A 13,982-nucleotide genomic window follows, 5' to 3' on the forward strand; every position below is an offset into this window, starting at 1 on the left:
TGGGGTGGTCTCAAACTCCCGGGTTCAAGCTATCTTCCCACCTCAGCTTCCCAAAGTGCTGGGATTACAGGTGTGAGCCACTGAGCCTGGCTCTCCATGTCTTTTCATGGCTTGATAATTTAATTATTCTCTGTACTTCATATATTGTTTATAATAATACCAATTTAGGAAAGAAGCCACTTGCTCAACCAATGAAAAGAGAAATTTGCTTGTTTTTAAATGACCATATTGGTTCTTATTTTTTCTTGATAGAAATGAACATGTCATGAAAGAAATGTGAGAATTGCGCTTTGGTCCTATCTGTGTTAGTAGGAAAGAGAAATGTGCTGCTATGTACACTGAAATTGCACATGAAGTGCAATTTCACATCAGTTGCACTCAGGATGGGAAACTGAAACTCCTCATTTGCAGCCTGTGGGATGGGATTGTCATCCGTACTAGGCTCCTTCATCAATGGCTCTTGATCAATCTGGCCCTGAGATTGATTATGGGTTGCAATCAACTTTTTAAAACTTGAGTCTTTGTTTTTATCACAATTTGAACAACACATATGCAAATATGCCATGTAGCAAGTGTGCTTTGTACCAGTTAAGCATGTAATGGAAGCCGAGTGTTACTCCTTTTTTTTTTTTTTTTTGAGACGTAGGCTTGCTCTGTCACCTAGGCTGTAGTGCACTGGCATGATCTCAGCTCACTGCAACCTCCACCTCCTGGGTTCAAGCGATTCTTCTGCCTCAGTCTCCTGAGTAGCTGGGATTACAGATGTGCATCACCATGCTCAGCTAATTTTTGTATTTTTAGTAGAGATGGGGTTTCACCATTTTCACCGTCTTGAACTCCTGACCTCAGGTGATTCACCCGCCTCGACATCCCAAAGTGCTGGGATTATAGGCGTGAGCCACCACACATAGCTAGTGTTAGATCTTTTTTTTTTTTTTGAGACGGAGTTTCACTCTTGTTACCCAGGCTGGAGTGCAATGGTGCGATCTCGGCTCACCGCAACCTCAGCCTCCTGGGTTCAGGCAATTCTCCTGCCTCAGCCTCCTGAGTAGCTGTAGTGTTAGATCTTACGTGCAGTTTCCTTTTTCCTTAGGTTTTAGCAGCTCTTAGGAACTGCTATGCACATTTTAAAGGGTGCCTCTTCCTTAAGGAAACTGAGTGTGTTATGAACAACATGGGCTTCTGTTGGAGGGCTTTCTGGATCCCAGCGGGCAGCAGCATGGTTGCCTTGCGTGCTTGAGTTTTACATTCCCATGCATCCTGAAGCCAAGTACACCTTCCCCTCATGCACTTGACATTGCACTCCCTGCTGCTGTCCTGACTCAGGCAGGGGTGGAACTGGCTATAGGTTGTGGGCAGGGAGGGGAAGTGAGCTCAGGGATCCCCAGAGCATGGCCAAGACAAAGCGCTGGGGTGTGTGTGTATGTGTGTATGTGCGGCGTGGGTTTATGAGAGGGGTTTACTGGGAGGGGGCTTCCTGCTGCCCCAGGACTTGGATGAGAGTCCTGGATTTCCCCCCCTGCCCCCTCCCCCACCAACTCTCACATAGGTTAGCTCTGTTTGGATGGGTACAGCACCTTTGTGCCATGCACATGATGTGCCTGGAACCTGGCCTGGCATCACTCACCTCCAGCTGCATCTCCCAGGCAGGGTCTCCACCTCCTGCTCATCCTAGGGATGCGGCCCGGAACTGTTAGAGGCTGTATTAGTGTTTGGTTAGGTCTTTAAATGTGAGGGGAAGAGCGTGGATGAAATCATTTATGCTGAGGATCTGTAGTTTTTATAAGCCAAGGTTAAGGTCTAGTTGAGAAGAGGGCTCAAAAAAATGCCTGGCTACAGTTTGCTCAAGGAGAGAGAGAGAGGAGAGAGAGAGAGAGAGAGAGAGAGGGAGGAGAGAGAGAGGAGGAGGGGAAGCAAGGGCAGCACCACGTTCATGGGACCTTAAATGTAGACAATTAAGGAGAGATTGTCTTTAAAAAATGCAAAATTGAATACAGTATTAGACTGAGGGCCTCGGAGGGGCTCATTCAAGTAAGGGGGCCTGAAGTTTAACCTTCCGTAGGTTCACAGCAGATCTGCTTCTAGGGAAGGGTACACAGGGTCCAGGCCATACGAACAGCAAAAATGAAGGCCAGGAGGATAGAGTGTTTAGAGAATGGAAATCTTTTCCAACCCAGTTTGCATGAATGATATGCAAGAGGTAAAGCTAGAAATATGTCTGGAGATCCAATTACAGAGCTCCTTTGGCTCAACCTGAGTAAAAATCCTATTCCGTCAGCTGTGCAGAGCCACAGAAGGATTTTGAAGGGGGGTTATTTGACCGCTTATTTATGTATTAGATCACTCTCCAAGAAGTGAGGGGGAGGGGCTGGAGCCAGGTAAGGCTGGAAGCAGATGCCAGGCTGAGGGTGTTTATGGGCACTCCTACCACATGGCGAGGAAGATCCCCCATAGATACCTGACTTCAAAACAGATGCCGGGGTTCAGACAGAGCAGTTTCTTCATCAAAAGCATCTAGACTAATATTTCCCCAAGTTTAAAAACATGCTTCTGTGTATTTTTGTGAAATGAGGCCTCCCATAGACTGAATACTTATGTCCCCCTAAAATTCATGTTAAATCCTAGTGCCCAAGGTGATGGTATTTGGAGGTGGGGCTTTTAGGAGGTGATCAGGTCATGAGGGTAGAGCCCTCACAACTGGGATTAGTGCCCTTATAGAAGGGGCTCCAGAGAACTCCTTTGCCCTCTTTCCACCATGTGAGGATGCAATGAGAAGCCCGCTGTCCATGAACCAAGAAGTGGACCCTCCTCAGAAACCAACCAGGCTGGCACCCTGATTTCAGACTTCCAGCCTCCAGAACCATGAGAAACAGATGTCTGTGGTTTAGAAGCCACCCAGTCTATGACCATTTGTTATAGCAGTCCAAACTGACTAAGATGAAGCCTAAGCTGTCCCGAGACTTGCTTTTGATTAATGCTTTTCTGTTTCGCTTCATTTGTTTTAGAGACAATGTCTTGCTGTGTTGCCCAGGCTGGAGTGCAGTGGCTATTCACAGGCACGTTCACTGGGCACTGCACCCTTGAAGCAATTAATCGCTGGCCCCAAGCCATCCTCCCTCCTCAGTTTCCACAGTAGCTGAGACCACAGATGTGTATCACTGGGTCTAGCTGATTAACCTTGCATGCTGAAACATTTAATTGTTAATAAAAAATTGCATATTTGTTTTGTTTGCCTTAGGTGTCATGCATATAAAAGAGAATTGATTTTTAAATGATTTTTATTTTATTTAATTAATTAATTTTTTCGAGACACAGTCTTGCTCTCTTGCCCGGGCTGGAGTGCATGCAGTGTCCTGATCTTGGCTCATGCAACCTCTGCCTCCCAGGTTCAAGCGATTCTCCTGTCTCAGCCTCCCAGGTAGATGGGATTACAGGCACCTACCACCACATCTGGCTACATTTTTGTATTTTTGGTAGAGATGGGATTTCACCGTGTTGGCCAGGCTGGTCTCAAACTCCTGACCTCAGGTGATCCACCTGCCTCAGCCTCCCAAAGTGCTGGGATTACAGGCGTGAGCCACCGCACCTAGCCACTAAATGGTGATTTTTAAAGACAGATAATTATGCCACACCCTAATATTTAATACTTTATTTCTACATATGACATTTTGATAGATATGCCCCGTATCATGTGGACTCTGTGTACATAAACTGTAGCTGTGTTGAGGACAGCGTCCACTGCCAAAGGCAAAGTTTTAAAATGAAAAGTTCATCTACCGTTAGGCAAGTCTCGTTGCTTTAAGTTAGAAAGTTTTATTAGAACCCTGGAGGTTGATGCTGCTTTTCCTCTCAAATTTTCTTCATTTTTTTTTCTTTTTCTTTTTGAGACAAGATCTCACTCTCACCCAGGCAGGTGTGCAGTGGCAAGATCATAGCTCACTGCAGGCTCAACCTCCTGGGTTCAAATAATCCTCCCACCTCAGCCTCCCAAGTAGCTGGGACTACAGGCATGTGCCATCAGGCTCAGATAATTTTTTTTTTTGTATTTTCTGTAGAGATGGGGTTTTGCCATGTTCCCAGGCTGGTCTCAAATTCCTGAGCTCAAGCAATCCTCCCATCTTGGCCTCCCAAAGTGCTGGAATTACAGGCAATGAGCCACCACATCCAGCCCAGATGATCTTTTTTAACTTATTGACAGATAAAGATCTGGTCCGCTATAATCAAGACATTTCCTGTTGAGGCTAAATCTGAGAGGTAGCATCTTGGAAGTAGAAGCATCAGACTCTATAACCATTTTTCTTTACAGTCTCAAGGAAAAGAGTGGGTGTATTGGTTCATTCTACCCTTCCTCCTGTGCAGATGAAAGAAAAGCAATTGACAAAATGCCTACATTTTAATGTGAGATGGCAGAGACTCCATATACTTCACTTCAAGGTAGTCTAAGAATCTACAGGGTTCCCCAGACTGGCGAGCATCTCAGACACCAACTGGTGCCCTGACCCTTCACTTAATAAAGCAGGAAAAAAAAAAACCTACCACAAGGTTTAATGTATGTCACAAGAGCCAAGCGGCTTTGGGTTGGAAGAACTGTGGGCCCCATGCCCACCCCGATCCCATGAAGTGACTGAAATGGTCCCATAAACTTTTGCAGCTCAGCTTGAAACTGCTCATTTGGTACAAATCTTCTATTTTTCACTTATAAAATTGGTGCCTAGTGAGATAAAGTGACTTATTTTTGTTCGCATTGACCAGAAATAAATCTTAATTTCCCTTTTCAAAAAGATAACTCTCACCACTATGCCACACACTGTTATATTTTTTAAATGTTTGCAGGTGTTAAAGCATGCTCCTTAAGGAATCTTTTCATCTCTTGGGAAATAAACCATCACATATTGTGGAAATTCTTCCTTTGAATTTCTAAAAACATGGAACATATACTCATATGGTATATCCACAAAATGCACCAGGTATTATGCAGACACTTTTGTTTCTCAGACAGGGTCTCACTGTGTCGCCCAGGCTGGAGTGCAGTGGAACAAACATGGTTCACTGCACCCTTGAACTCCCTAGCTCAAGTGATCCTCCTACCTCAGCCTCCTGAGTAGCTGGGACTCTTGGTGTACACCAGCACGCCTGGCTAATGTTTTTATTTTTTTGTAGAGACAGGGTCTCACTATGTTGCCCAGGCTCAGACACCTCTATATACATCATCATTTAACACTTTGGAACAAGAAATTCATCCCATTGTACTGATTCAACATCCGAGATTCAGAAATTATCTGTTTTTTTTTTTTTGGAAGACTACAAGATGAACCAGGCAATCTCTTCAGTTCCTGTTGTCAGGGAAATTTACTTAGATATTCTGAAAGAGCAATTGAGCAGTTCTGAGTCATTTGCCTCTTAGAGAGATTGTTTCTGTTTCAGAGGCCTTTCATTTTTCTTTTTTGTATTTTGACTATTTAGAGTTTATCGGATCTAAATACATGTTTTCTCACAGAGGGCAGAAATTGCTTCATAATGAGTCATTTTAACCTTTTTTTCTTCTGAGAAAGCTGCCTTCCTCTCCTCTGCAAGAGTTCACGGTGATGTGCAATGTCCACTCTCCATGCTAAGTGACAATGACTGTAATTTGCTGAGAGAGCAGTGACCAAACCACTGGCTCCTTCAGAGGCTGGTTATTTCAACCATCTGGAGAAAAATGGAGGCTCCTAATGCAGAAGGGGATCTTAAGTCATCTAGAGCAAAGACTCTTTTGTTCATTCATTCCTTCTCCCATGCACTCGTTGGACAAACCTGAATAGTGTACTATGCCCCAGAGGTGTGAAGAAGCATAAACTATAGAGAGACCCATTCACATGTCAGGCAGAGCAGAAGTGCTGTAAGAGCACCAGCTCCAGGCCACCCAAGGATGACCAGGAAGGCTCCAGGCAGATCAAGCTTTCGAGCTGGGCTTGGAGGAATGTCCTTGATTCTCGAGGTGGCATTGGGAGGCAGCCATCCTAGCAAGGAAGTGACAGCAGAGAAGCTGAAGACACCAGAATGAGGAGTGGGCCAATCAGAGTCCTTATTCCCAGATGTGCTGGAAGACAGCTGGAGTCCTACAAAGACCTGAATGCCGGGCCGAGGAGTTTTAGTCCTTAGGAGCTACTGACTGTTGTCAGCAGACGGTGACAGTGCCTATCCTGGTAGCTGCCTATGGGGAATGGTGAGCTGGGGAGGAAGAACCTCAAGGCCATGAGGACAGAATGCAATACCCCTGATGTGGTCTAGGGAAAGGCGGTGAAGGCCAGAACTAGGGCGCTGGCGGGGAGGATGGGTGGGTAGGAGAGCCATGGAAGGCAGGAGGAAGCCAGAAGGAAAGCTGGAGAAGGACCTGAGGTGGGGGTGAAGATGGTGGGAGTGTCAAGGGGATTCTCACATTTTTATTTTTAACTTTTAAAATTTTTTAATAGAGACAAAGTCTCACCATCTTGCCCAGTCTGGTTGCAAATTCCTGGGCCAAAGTGATCCTCCTGTCTCAGTCTCCCAAAGTGCTGGGATTACAGGAATAAGCCACCATGCCTGACCGATCCTCACATTTTTTTAGATAGAGTCTTGCTCTGTCACCAGGCTGGAGCGCAATGGCACGATCTTGGCTCACCACAACCTCCGCCTCCTGGATTCAAGCAATTCTCCTGCCTCACCCTCCTGAGTAGCTGGGATTACAGTCACGCACCACCATGCCCAGCTAATTTTTTTGTATTTTTAGTAGAGATGGGGTTTCACCTTGTTGACCAGGATGGTCTCGATCTCGACCTCGTGATCCATCTGCCTTGGCCTCCCAAAGTGCTGGGATTATAGGCGTGAGCCACTGTGTCCGGCCTTATTTATTTATTTTTTGATACAGCGTCTCTCTCTGTCACCAGGCTAGAGTGCAATGGCGTGATCTCGGCTCACTGCAACTTCCGCCTCCCAGGTCAAGCGATTCTCCCACCTCAGCCTCCCAAGTAGCTAGGATTCCAGGCATGCACCACCATGCCTGACTAATTTTTGTATTATTAGTAGAGATGGGATTTCACCATGTTGGCCAAATTGGTCTCAAACTCCTGACCTTGAGTGATCCACCTGCCTCGGCCTCCCAAAGTGCTGGGATTATAGGCGTGAGCCACCGTATCTGACCAGTTCTCACGTTCTGAAATGACAGTTAAGCCCTGGACTCAAGCCAGGGACAGAAGCCGATGACCCGGTTTTGGTGAGAAGGTTATGTGTGTGTTTCTGAACATGTTGACGATGAGACTAAGTCTTATGTTTCTTGTGCACCTCCCTTGGTGCCTAGAAGAAAGGCTAAAACACAGTAATTTCCAGAGGGACGATATTAAGAAGGAGCCATCTGGGCACAGAAGCCCCAGAGGCCCTTGGGAGCGAGGTGCGAGGGCAGCATCGGCTTGCCTTACGTGGTTCTCCTACTCTTTCTTCTTTCCCTTGTAAAAGTAACTGAAGCTTAAAGGTGAAAATGACTTTTAAATAGTAGAAACGATGTTAGCCCTACTCCCCTCCCCCATTAGCCCAAGATTGGTGGCGATCACCGTTTTGTGCACCGAGCCTGCGTTTCACGCTTCCAAGTCCTTGGGCTCATCTGGAGTCAGCTTCATCAGTTTGTCCACACAGAGCAGGATGAGAGTGAGGAACCAGAGGCTCCAGCCAACCGCCGCCGCGATCCAGCCGTACTCGTCCACCCCTGCGTGGCAGCACCGGGCTGCCTGTGGGCAGAAGTCCACGTCTGGTGGGGAAGGGAGAGTAAGGATGACTGCAGGCACCGCCAGCCCCGCCCAGGCTTCTCTATTGGGAATATTCACAGAGCAGTTGACACGGTAGCAGACACTGCTGAGGGCCTCCTACCTGCCGTGCACTGTGCTGAGTGCTTTTACGCGTTAGCTCATACCTTCCTCACAAAGTGACAGGTGCGATTTTTATTCTTGTTTCATATGAAGAAACTAAGGCTGTAACTTGGCTGAAGTCACAAGATGGCAGAAGGAGAACTCAAACCCAAGTCTGCAAGACTCCAAAGCCATAGTCTTAACCTTTATGTGTTATTCCCTATCACCCTTCCTTTTTTGTCTTTTTCTTTTTGAGACAGAGTCTCACTCTGTCACCCAGGCTGGAGTACAATGGCATGATCTCAGTTCACTGCAACCTCCGCCTCCTTGGTTCAAGCGATTCTCCTGCCTCCCGAGTAGCTGAGATTACAGGCAGCAGCCCCCGACGCCTGGCTAATTTTTTGTATTTTTAGTAGAGACGGGGTTTCACCGTGTTGGCCAGGCTGGTCTTAAACTCCTGACCTCAAGTGATCCACCCACCTCGGCCTCCCAAAGTGCTGGGATTACAGGCGTCAGCCACCATGCCCAGCCTATCCTTTTAAGTGCCCAGAAGTTAATGCATTCCTTCATCCAATGAAAGCAGGATAAAGGGAACCGGACAAAAAAAAAGCAAAACTTTTTTTTTTTTTGAGACGGAGTTTCACTTTGGGTTCAAGCAATTCTCCTGCCTCAGCCTCCCGAGTAGCTGGGACTGTATACAGGTGTGTGCCACCATGCCCAGCTGATTTTTGTATTTTTAGTAGAGACGGGGTTTCACCATGTTGGCCAGGATGGTCTCAATCTCGACCTCAACCTCATGATCCACCCTTCTCAGCCTCCCAAAGTGCTGGAATTATAGGCGTGAGCCACTGCGCCTGGCCTCTTTTTTTTTGAGATGGAGTCTCACTCTGTCGCCCAGGCTGGAGTGCAGTGGTGTGAACTCGGCTCACCACAACCTCCACCTCCCAGGTTCAGGCAATTCTCCTGTCTCAGCCTCCCTAGTAGCTGGTGCTACCAGGAGACAGGCACACGCCACCACACCCAGATAATTTTTTGGTATTTTTAGTAGAGATGGGGTTTCACCATATTGGGCAGGCTGGTCTCAAACTCTTGACCCTAGATGATCTACCTGCTTTGGCTTCCCAAAGTGCTGGGATTACAGGCGTGAACTGCCGTGCCCAGCAGCAAAACTTTCTATTAGCTAGACATGCATAATAGTGGTTGGTCTATGAATTACTGCACTCCCTGTGGCTAGAAGTACATGAAGAGGAAGAACATGCACAAAAGAAGAAGAAATATGTACGCCAAGGGTACCAAAACCAAGCCCTTGCATTGGGTAGAAGTTGGACTCGATGATTTTTTTATGGCCTTTCCACCTCCAAATTTCTTCAAGCATTTGAACCTAGGTCGTTTTTAGCTGCTGACCTGGGATGGGTCATTAAAGCCATCTGTGCCAAAGATCATGCACCCAGATGGGGATCAGAGCCAAGAAAGCATTTTAGACCTGTTGTGCAAATAGTTCTGGGACAAACCACACTGGTGCACAGGAAGGCCAGGAAGGCCCTTGGCCACTTGGCATCAATCAACGGAAAGTGGGGAGGTCTTTGTTTCCCTCCCAGGCCGAGGGCCAGTTCTAGGGTTAGAGTGGTCAGTAGGAGAAGCTTACTGAGGCACTGTTCCAGAGCCCCCGGGTCTGGGCGGTGGGCGGTCGAAGCTGAGCTGTTGCTGCCACTCGCTTCTGGAAGAAAAGACAGGAGATAGTCTCAGGCACTAGCAAAAGCCATTCCTAGGCATAGATTTTGAAATCTTTTTTGGAAATCAGTAGTGAGCATTATGAAAGTATTATAAAAGCTCCAGCGTGGGCATATTGAGGCTTTACACAACAAAGCTAACTCCCTGTTACAGGCTGAATGATGTTCCCTTCTCTCCAGATTCATATGTTGAAGTTCTAACCCACAATGTGATTGTATTTGGAGATGGGACCTTCGGAGAGGTAGTTAAGCTTAAGTGAGGTCCTATGGGTGGGCCCTAATCCAATATGGCAGGTGTCCTTATAAGAAGTGGAAGAGGCCAGGTATGGTGGCTCATGCCTGTAATCCCAGTATTTTGGGAGGCTGAGGTGAGCAGGTCACCTGAGGTCAGGAGTTCAAGAACAGCCTGGCCAATGTGGTGAAACCCCGTCTCTACTAAAAATACAAAAAGTAGCCAGGCGTGGTGGTGCATCCTGTATTCCAGCTACTTGAGAGGCTGAGGCAGGAGAATCACTTGAACCCGGGAGGCAGAGGTTGCAGTGAGCTGAGATTGCATCATTGCACTCCAGCCTGGGCGACATGAGCAAAACTCTGTCTCAAAAAAAAAAAAAAGTGGAAGAGACATCAGCATCGCACATGCACAGAGAAAAGTCCACGTGAGGACACATTGAGAAGGTATCTATCTGCAACCCAAGGAGGGAGGTGTCAGAAGAAATCAAACCCTCCAACACTTTGATCTTGGACTTCCACCCTCCAGAATGATGGCTGTCAAAAAAATAAATAAATAAACATACACGCAAGCCCAGAGATCGCCAGAATATGCAACGCATAGATTGATTCATGAGCAAGGAGTGGAAAGATAAAAAGGACTTTAGCCTGAATTCTTAAAGTCCTATTGGCTTGGGGTATGGGACTGGGTTGGAGATCTAAGGCATCCAGGTTCCCGTCCATAACTGACAATTAGGAGAGGAATGACCTCTAAATCCATACTATTCAATACAACAGCCACTAGCCACTTGTGGTTGTTCAAAGTTATTAAAATTAAATTCAGTAAAAAAACTCAGCTTCTTGGTTACATTAGACACATGCCAAGGGTTCCATCAGTGCGTGTGACTAGTGGCTACCATACTGATAGCACAACTCAGACATGAGACATTTCCACCCTCAGGAGAAGTTCTATTATTAGTCAGTGCGAATGCTGAGCTAGGTAGATGGGAACCAAGAAATGGATGGGACGAACCTTCCTAGAAATTATATTGCTCTTCAGTCTGCTTCTTTGGGAATACAAAAAGAAAAAAAAAAAAGGTGGTGGGTGTGGAAACTCTCAAGGCTCCCCTGACTGTGAGTCAGTATGTCCTTCGAAGGTGCTTGTTGTCACACAGCCGGACGAGTTAAGAAACCTGCAGTTTAGCTAAAGCCATGAAATTGCTGCTGAGACTAATTTTATGCCACCCAACCCCCAAGCCACTCCAATGTCCTGCTTAAAGTATAGTAATGGCCTCGATGCAATCTGGTACTGTGAATTATTTACAGCGAAATGGCTTTGAGCCTGCTCTTTATTTGTTTTGGAGAAGCTGATTCCTCGCCATTCTAATTTTCCTTCTGACTCAAATGACTCCCTCGGACCTGACTTTCATCTCACCTCTACACCTAGAATGGAGGTGTCCTCTTCCAAAGTGAGTGGGAAAAACCTAGTTAGCCGAATGCCGGGATTAGGTTCAAGCTCATGAAATTGCCGTTGTTATAGGTCAAAATTGTTCAAGATCAGCAATTTTCTCTGGTTCAAAGGAAATGGTGAAAATTCCTAAGAATTTAGACATCACCCTCCTCCCTTATAAACAGAGCCAGAAGTGAGGCAGGGACTGGCCCCACTTGGTACAGGAAAAGCTGCTGGGAAGGCCCAATTCAGTGCAGTTAAACTTGGCTTTTGTTTTTGAGCTCCTATCGTAAGCGAGGCACTGTCAGGGTAAGTGGAAAGAAACTCAGCGCTCTTATTTGGGGAGGGGTGAAGTTGGAAAATAAAACCAACGTGTTCACCACAGTTGCTGACATCCACTATGTGTGTTCTATGAGCTATTTCTAGGTTCTTTACATGCAATTATGTCAATTCCTCTTGACAACAGCCCTGTAAACAAGCACTGTGATTGTCCCCATGAGATAAAGGAGGAAACTGGGCACAGAGAGGTAATCTGCTGGAGGTCGCATAGCAAGTGAGTCACGGACACTGGGGTTGAGTTCAGGCTCAGTGGCTCAAGTGTGCACGTCTTGAACGTCCATGCCAACACCCCTGGCCGTGGTGACAGAAGAGAGTCTGAGGATGACAGGTGCAGATACAGGACTTTGCGGGGCAGGGTTGGTTTTGAGAAGGGGAGTCTTGCAGGGCATAGAGAGTGTTGCAGTGTTCTGAAGTAGCTGAGGACAAGATCAACGCCAGGAGCATGAGATGATAACCAAGGTCCCTCTACCATGAGCTGCAGAGCCTGGCTGGGAAGGACAGAGCCGGGGACAGATCAGCCTTCCAGCCTCTGTAGGAAAATGGGTAAATAACCCAGCATTTCCAGCACCCCGGGGAGGCAGGAGGGTGGGAAACGGCGAATGGCAGCCCTGTGGCCGTCAGGTTTTGTGAGTCACAGAGAAAGTACCGGGAGCAGGGAGGGATGGAGGATTTCGGAAAGGGAAGGTCAGACACAAATGTGCACAGGGAGGACTGCAAAGCACAGCAGCCTGGGGAAGGCTGAGAAGGAGCCTTTGGGACACAGCGAGCCAAGAGATGTCATTTTGGTTTCCTGATAGGTGACACTACAGCAAAAAACTTTTCCCTTTCTTTGTGGCCAAGGCCAACGGAGGTGGCTGCTCCTGCCCCAGCTGAGGAATTAAGTATCTGATCTCAGTCTTAGGCAAACCTAAGACCTACCCCCGCCTCCCGGCTCCTCGAGGCCCACCTCCCACCCTCTGCCTAATCCTCCAGATGAGAAAGTGCTGTTTCCTCCTTCCTTTGTACGGGACCAAGCCTGGCCAAGGAATCCTCCTCCTCCCCTTCCTTCCCTCCCACCTCTCTTCCCTCCTTCCCTCCCCCTTCCCAGCTGGCCACAAATAAAGCTCACAACGCTACCTGCCGAGCAAGCCGAGGGGAAGGAGGCTAAGGCCAGGCCAAGGATCAGGGCGGCCCTGGTGGCAGCGGTGAGGCGCTGCATGCTGGAGGCGGTGCCGAGCGCCGGGTGCAGGTGAGCCGGTCCCGCGGAGGTGTGCGGAGTCCCGGGTGCAGGTGAGCCAAGTCCGACCTGCAGGAGCTGGAAGGCAGCTCTGCCAGAGGTGAACTTGTGCTGGGTGTTTGGGGAAAACGCGATGGGGTGGAGCAAAGGAAACGGCCTGTCACACCTTCTCTCACCTCTCTAGAAGGGAAGTCAAACTGTTGGCTGAGGAGGGAAGGGAGGGGCAAGCTATGCCCTTCTCCCCTGAGCACAGATTTTGTCCTTATTGAGAAAAAAGAAGAGGACAAGAGATATCTGTGCCATGCTGGTTCCTGGGGATGAGCTGGCTGCCGCTCCCATCCGCAGGTGTAGCTTGGATGCCCGATTCCATTTGGTCCACTATTCACTGAGCAGCCACACTGGGCATTGATTGCACTCTGCTAAAGTCGGGAGATGCCTGCTCTCCAAGTGCTTTCATTACAAACACGCATGATTCAACCTCAGAGCAGGGTTTGAGGAATGGCTTGGGAATGATAAAGCACTGTGGGTTTCAACAGTGGAGGCCGCATCTGCTGATGGGACGCTTCAAGAGGAAAGTGGAATTTGAGGGTGGGCATGGTGGCTCACGCCTGTTATCCCAGCACTTTGGGAGGCTGAGGTGGGTAGATCACGTGAAGTCAGGAGTTCGAGACCAGCCTGGCCAACATGGTGAAACCCCGTCTCTAATAAAAATACAAAAATTAGCCAGGTGTGGTGCATGCCTGTAGTCCCAGCTAGTCAAATCGCTGGAACCTGGAAGACAGAGTTTGCAGTAAGCCGAGATCATGCCACTGCACTCCAGCCTGGGCAACATCTGTCTCCACCAAAAAAAAAAAAAAAAAAAAAGCATTTGACTGGGGCCTTGAAGGATGGCTAGAATTTTGACAGGGGAAGAGGGGAAGATGAGCAAAGGCCCGGAGGTAAGGAGGTGTCAGAGGTCCGCTGTGACCACAGCACCCAGAAGCTTGGGTGAGGTGGGGAGGCGAGCAGACGAGAGCCATGGGCTGAGCTTCTGCGTGCCTGGTAGAGAAGTTTGAAACAAAGTCAGGAATCAAAAGGGAAGGTTCTGTAGAGATTTTGAGCTGAGTAGTAACTTGACTAGAGCTCTGCATTCAGTCTAAAACATTTATTGAATACCCGCCATGTACATACAAGGTCTTGGCCAG

The 13,982-nt window shown here is 47.8% G+C and overlaps 2 protein-coding genes across 5 annotated transcripts in view; one reads left to right on the top strand and one right to left on the bottom strand.

The window, feature by feature from the left end:
* Positions 1–7,480: 7,480 nt before the first annotated feature.
* TMEM213 (transmembrane protein 213) lies at positions 7,481–12,891 on the bottom strand. The gene is made up of 3 exons (XM_054236965.2): positions 12,699–12,891; positions 9,502–9,573; positions 7,481–7,759 (listed from the first exon to the last, which is right to left on the bottom strand). Exons 1-3 carry the CDS (start codon positions 12,778–12,780, stop codon positions 7,590–7,592), a joined length of 324 nt encoding a protein of 107 aa, XP_054092940.2. The 5' UTR covers positions 12,781–12,891; the 3' UTR covers positions 7,481–7,589.
* ATP6V0A4 (ATPase H+ transporting V0 subunit a4) overlaps positions 12,704–13,982 on the top strand; it is a 95,710-nt gene continuing 94,431 nt past the window's right edge. For 3 of the 4 annotated variants that reach the window (XM_035254641.3, XM_035254644.3, XM_078343689.1), the window contains exon 1: positions 12,704–12,810. The gene's annotated coding sequence lies outside the window, so the exon portion shown is untranslated. Of the gene's footprint in view, positions 12,852–13,982 lie in introns of all 4 variants that reach the window. The other variant, XM_035254642.3, reaches the window with a different exon arrangement.

The sequence above is a fragment of the Callithrix jacchus genome, chromosome 11, assembly GCF_049354715.1.
Source record: "Callithrix jacchus isolate 240 chromosome 11, calJac240_pri, whole genome shotgun sequence".
NCBI classification, from domain to species: Eukaryota; Metazoa; Chordata; class Mammalia; order Primates; family Cebidae; genus Callithrix; species Callithrix jacchus.